Source organism: Cannabis sativa, chromosome 5 (assembly GCF_029168945.1).
Source record: "Cannabis sativa cultivar Pink pepper isolate KNU-18-1 chromosome 5, ASM2916894v1, whole genome shotgun sequence".
Taxonomy (NCBI): domain Eukaryota; kingdom Viridiplantae; phylum Streptophyta; class Magnoliopsida; order Rosales; family Cannabaceae; genus Cannabis; species Cannabis sativa.
The window spans coordinates 70,774,709-70,781,399 of NC_083605.1; the positions used below are offsets into that span (position 1 = coordinate 70,774,709).

The following is a 6,691-nucleotide window of genomic DNA, read 5'->3' on the forward strand; positions in this document are numbered from 1 at the left end:
ATTTTTGTAGGTATACTACAACTTTAGTTTTGATTGATCTTTGGTGTTTGAAGAACACAAAGTAATTTTATTGGATTAGTTAGGTATTATTCTACAATTTTAAAATTTTTTATTTTATATTTAATTCATATTAGAAGAGTTTGAATATCTTAGATATTCATCCGTAGTGAAGTAGGTTCTGCGATTATTTATATATTGCGATCGGATGGGTGGTCATTTTTTAATTGTTTTTTGTTGTTTATAGTAAGTGGTTTTTTGTTGTTTATAGTAAGTTTAAAAATTTTGGGAACGTTAAATCATAGTTGTTATGCAGCTAAAATTTCGGTAGGATAACAACTATAATTTCTTTGATGGCTCATAGATGAAATTGATTAAAACGTGAATGTTTTTTTTTTTAGAAACTTCAAAATGGATAGAGATTGGATGAGTGCAGATAGGTTGTCAATGAAATACAGGGAAGGTGTTGATCTGTTTTTGGAGTTTGCTGAGAAGAAGGCTTCTAATCCTAATTTTGTTCATTGTCCGTGCATGAAATGTGGCAACATGGAGCGTATGAAAATTTTTAAGATTAAAGAACATTTGTTTAGGAACGGTATAGACAAAAGCTATAAGATTTGGTATCACCATGGAGAAAAAATTAGAACTTCAAATGAGGGACCTTCCAAGTCTAGGAAGGAGAAGTGCGTTAATTTGGATTACGGAGATGATCACATTGCAAAAATGATTGATGATGCACAATTTGAATCCAATACAGCTGATCCAGTGAAATTTAAATCCCTTTTAGAAGATGCTGAAAAACCTATTTACCTTAATTGTAATAGGTTTACTAAGTTATCGTCACTTATTAGATTGTACAATCTGAAAGCCAAATATGGGTGCAGCGATAAGAGTTTTACGGAGTTACTAGGCTTTTTAGGAGATTTGTTACCTGAAGGTAATGAAATGCCTTTGTCTTTCTATGAGGCAAAGAAGACATTGTGTTCATTAGGCATGCAATATGAAAAGATACATGCATGTCCTAACGATTGCATCCTCTATCGAAATAGATCTGAAAATGAAACGTTGTGTCCGACGTGCGGTGAGTCTAGGTGGCAAAAGAAGAAGAATTCTGATGAGGTAAAGGTTGGTATACCTGCAAAGGTATTATGGTACTTACCACCCATACCTCGTTTGGTTCGGTTCTTTCAAAATGTCGATATTTCTAAAAACTTAACCTGGCATGCCAACGATAGGGTGAAAGATGGTATGATGAGACATCCAGCCGATTCACCTGCTTGGAAAGCAATTGATGCTAGATGGCCTAACTTTGGCAATGAACCTAGGAATATTCGTCTTGGTCTTTCTGCAGACGGTATTAATCCACATACTAATCTTAGCAGTAAGTACAGTTGCTGGCCAGTTTTGCTTGTAATGTATAATTTGCCGCCCTGGTTGGTAATGAAGAGGAAGTTCACTATGCTGACACTGTTGATATCAGGCCCTTCACAGCCTGGTAACAATATTGATGTTTACTTAGCTCCTCTTGTTGAAGATCTAAGTCAACTGTGGTGTGATGGTGTTAGTGCTTATGATGCCCATAGGAATGAAAATTTCAATCTTAGAGCAATATTAATGTGGACAATTAATGATTTTCCTGCCTTTGGCAATCTTTCTGGTTATAGTGTGAAAGGGTATAAGGCATGTCCTATATATGCGAGGAGAAAACTTGTTCTCAATATTTAAAACACTCGAGAAAGATTAGCTATATGGGACATCGAAGATTTTTGCCTTCTAACCATGTATTTCGAACTTGGAAAAAAGCATTCGACGGGAAGCAAGAATTTGAAGTGGCTCCGCCACCTTTACTTGGAGAACAATTAGTAGTAAAGTTGAGTAATGTCAAATTCAAGCTTGGAAAGCGAAAAGTGACCCCTAAGAAAAGAAAGGGAAAACGTGACAATTGCGAGCAAGTCACAGCTCAACCTGATGGACCATGGAAAAAGAAATCAATATTTTTTGAGCTCGAGTACTGGAAGCATTTGGTTTTACGTCATAATTTAGATGTAATGCATATTGAGAAGAATGTGTCAGATAGCCTAATCAATACCTTGTTTAATGTTCCTGGTCGTTCCAAAGATGGAATTAAGTCTCGTCTAGATTTGAAGGATTTAGGAATGCGAGCAAATTTACACCCACAAGTTGTTGGTAAAAAAACTTATTTGCCACCAGCATGTTATGCCTTCACTAAAGAAGAAAAACGCTCTATTTGCCATTTTTGTGGAATAAAAGGTCACATTCGACCTAAGTGCATAACCATGCAAAACATGTTTAAATCTAATTATCTTGAAAATAAACATGTTTTACAAAAACAAAAATGGGTTGTCAAAAACAAATTCTTGGTAGGTTCTACTTGTTTTAAAATTATTGCTTCTAACATATGGTACTTTGATAGTGGTTGTTCTAGACACATGACGGGTGAAAAAGAATATCTTGTGAACATTAGACCAATGCAATGTGGAGAAGTTACATTTGGTAACGGTCTTACTGGAAAAGTCATAGGGATGGGAACTCTCAAGTTCGAAGGGCTTCCTAAACTAAAGAATGTCATATTGGTTGATGGACTAAAAGCTAATCTTCTTAGCATTAATCAGATTTGTGATCAGGGTTATACTGTGAGCTTTGATAGTAATCATTGCTATGTCTATAATATTCTTGATGAAATTGTCTTACAAGGGCTGAGATCTAGTGATAATTGTTATACTCTCACTACGTATGCTACTTGTCATTCTGTCGTTGAAAATGTTACTGATCTATGGCATGAAAAACTTGGTCATATTCATTTTAAAAATATGAGGAAATTATCTGTTTCAGGGATTGTTCGAGGACTACCTAAATTAGGTAAGGAGTCTTTGGGAAAATGTGGACCATGTCAAATGGGTAAGCAACTAAAAATTTCTCACAAGAGTGTCCCTGATGTGAATACGTCTAGAGTTCTCGAACTCTTGCACATGGATTTAATGGGTCCAATCCAGGTAGAAAGCTTGAATGGTAAGAGGTATATTTTTGTATGTGTTGATGATTTTTCTCGATTTTCATGAGTGGATTTTTTGAGAGAAAAATCTGATACTTTTGAAGCTTTCCAATCTTTGTGTTTGAAATTAAGAGTTGAAAAAGATTGTAACATTGGTAAAATTGTTAGGATTAGGAGTGATCATGGAAAGGAATTTGAAAATACTATATATGATGAATTTTGTAAAGCTAACGATATTTCTCATGAATTTTCTGCTCCTAAAACTTGTGAACAAAATGGAGTGGTTGAAAGAAAGAATCGTACTCTAATAGAAATGGCTAGAGTAATGTTGAATAGCAAGAAGCTTACGAGGCATCTTTGGACCGAAGCAATGAACACTGCTTGTTATACCATCAATAGAGTGTTCTTACGTCCAGGTACTCACAAAACACCATATGAAATCTGGAAAGGTAAGAAACCAAATGTAAGTCACTTTCATGTGTTTGGATGTGTTTGTTATATTTTAAGAGATCGTGATGCTAAAAGTGATGAAGGTGTTTTCTTAGAATATTCCACCAATAGTAGGGCATATCGTGTGTATAACATGAGAACCCAAACTGTTATGGAATCTGCTAATGTTGTTGTTGATGATCTGAAAGATTTGTCTAAGTTTTCAACAGAAGAAGAGATTGAAGACTTGCTTAAAAAGCCTGCTGCTGAGGAAAAGGAATCTGACGAAGCTACAGAAGCAGCTGTCGAGGCTACAGTGCAGGACTCTGTTGCTACAGAAACCTCAACAACAAAAGAATTCGAGCATTCTTCAAATTCAATCACTGATCCAATTCAGAGGGAACCATCCTCCAGGGTTAAAAAGAATCATCCTTCAGATCTCATCCTTGGAAACTTGGATGAGAGCATGGTTACAAGAAGAAAATATGCTAATACAATTCAATTTTTATGTTTTATTTCTTCGTTAGAACCAAAATCTGTAAAAGAAGCACTAATGGATGAAGATTGGTTTCTTACTATGCAGGATGAACTACATCAGTTTGTTCGAAACAAAGTCTGGAAAATGATTCCAAGACCATCATTTGTGAACATCATTGGAGCCAAGTTGATCGTCAAAAATAAGAGTGTTGGTGTTTGTGCACGTTATCAGGGAAATCTCATGGAATCTCATCTTTCTACTGTGAAAAGAACTATTTTCTATGTAAATAGCACAATTGATTTTGGGATTTGGTTTTCTAAAGGCACTAACTCTAATCTTGTTTGCTTTAGTGATGCTGATTGGGCAGGTAATGCAGATGATAGAAAAAGCACTAGTGGTGGATGTTTCTATCTTGGAAACAATCTCATTTTATGGCACAATAAGAAGCAAAACTCAATCTATCTGTCCACAGCTGAGTCTGAGTACATTGTTGTGGGTAGTTGTTGTACCCAATTGTTATGGATGAAACGAATGATGGCAGATTATGGGTTTGATTTGAAAACTTTAACTATTTTCTGTGATAATACTAGTGCTATAAACATTTCTAAAAATCTTGTTCAACACTCACACACAAAGCACATAGACATCCGTCATCACTTTATTAGAGAGCTTGTGGAAAAAAAACTCTTGTCTTAGAATATGTTGAAACTAGCAAGCAAATAGCAGATATTTTTACTAAAGCTCTTGACTCGGTCCGTTTTATTTCTCTAAGAAAATCCTTAGGGGTTTGTACTGTTTAATATTTTTGTTCTTCTTGATCCTTGATATTTGAGTTGTCTTAGAGTTCATAATGTCTTTGTCTTTGTCCTAGAAGAAAATCTCAAACTTATAAGAATTACAGTCATTATTTTATTGATAATGTTTGTAATGTTATGGTGTCACACAGGTTTGTTCAGAAAAATTGTTCACTTCTCCCATGAATATTCAGGTTCATCAAACAGTGTCATGTAAGCTACCATTTTCGAATAGTAATGTTTAAAAACTGTGTGTTCAAGCCCCATTGGATGAATAGAGCTACATATCTTAATGTGTGAAAGCCGTCTCTGAGTAAGTTGGAACTATGTAATTAGGAGTTATGTAGAAGATACGCTACCATTGAAAATGGCTACCATTGAGGTAGTGTGACAGCGTCTCCTATGGTTACAATTTATCAGATAAAGTCTTTTTGACATATTGGGCAATGTTCCCTGCTTATACTTTCACACACTTATGCTTGACACAGTTTGTGGTAAAAAAAATGTCATATCCTCGAAAATGGTGTTATAAAGCTGTTACATACTGTTTGATTTGCTTTAATATTCTTGGTGACTGAGTCAATTTTTTCCTATGTAACCGGTATGACCTCATTCTACTACTTCATTAGCTTGATAAAATAATTTCTGACTATTCTTCTGAGTTTGATTTTTTCATCAGGGACAAAGACAACCGGACATTGTGAATTTTAGTTGCAAAAATATCAAGGTTATTTTATTTTTTTTTCTCCGTCTTTTAAATAAAAAAAAAAATTGTGACCGATTTTGTCAATTGATCTTTCTTAAAAATTCTTGTTATTTTTCTTGTATGTTTCGTTATTTTCTTAGGCACTATTTTTTGCTCTTAAGTGTTGATTGGTGCTTTATGTGGCTCTATGTGCTCTCTTGTTCGTTCTTTGCACATTATTTGGGGGGCATATTTTGAAAAAATTAAAGAAAAAGAACGACATAATTTTCGATTCTTTAGCATTTTTTTCTTTTATGGAAACATGCTTTCATTGCATTTTATCTATTGTGTTTCCTTTATTTTTGGAGATTTGGTATTATTTTTGGTGTTTTAGGAAACTTGTTTTTAATTAATTAATTATTTTGTGGTTTCCTTTTTGGTGGCAATTTCGGTTTTGGTAGGGTGTTTAATTCTTAGATTTTGTGGGGTTATGTTGTTTCCTTTTTCCATTTTAGGAAATCTTGACCAATTTTTGAAATATCTTTTTGGTTTCCTTTTTTCTCTCCACACGTGTATTCATGGTAAGGAAGTTACTTTCCTCTTTTTTTTTTTTTTTTTTTTTTTTTTTTTGGATTTTGGGTAAGTAAAATCAATGTGTTAAATATATATTCTCAACTACCCACTCCCCACGATCACCACTATTCATTCCTCTCTTATTTTTCTCAAAATTCTAATCTTTTTCAAGTGTGAGAGTGTGTTCGTTTTTCTAGAGTTTCAAAGAAAAATGGCAAGAACAAAAAATGCACAACCGTTCAAAAAATGTTGCTGCATCTGCTTCCACTTCTGCTCCTACAGAAATGGCTGAATTCAACTTGCATTTGGGAAGAATGGAGACAAGTCAGGCCTTGCTTCTTAAGAGAATGGACAACATCATGAAATTCTTTTGATCCAATAATGATGAATAATGGTCCATTTTATATCTCTTGCTGTTTATTTATGTGTGCTTAAACTATTATGATTTTGTTCATATTTTTTTGTTATCTTTGGCTCCTTAATAGACAAAAAGGGGGAGTAGTAACTATTTTTGGATTGTGTGTGGATTGTGTGTCGCAACTCTGGATCCTTGTTTTAGGGGGAGTTGTCTTTGTGGATTGTGCACTTTTCCGTTTAAAAAGTTGCTTTGTGTTTCGGTTTGTAAGCTTTTCCGTCCAAAAAAAGTTATATGTTTTATGTGTTAGAGTGATTTCATGCAGGGGGAGTATTTTCTATACTCTTGTATCTTTAAAAAGCTATTT

The 6,691-nt window shown here is 34.3% G+C and overlaps 1 protein-coding gene across 1 annotated transcript; it reads left to right on the forward strand.

Moving 5' to 3' along the window:
- The first annotated feature begins 408 nt into the window (after positions 1-408).
- LOC115710364 (uncharacterized) lies at positions 409-1,722 on the forward strand. Its single transcript, XM_061116645.1, has one exon. The coding sequence runs from the start codon at positions 409-411 to the stop codon at positions 1,720-1,722; it is 1,314 nt and encodes a 437-aa protein (XP_060972628.1).
- Positions 1,723-6,691: the final 4,969 nt, after the last annotated feature.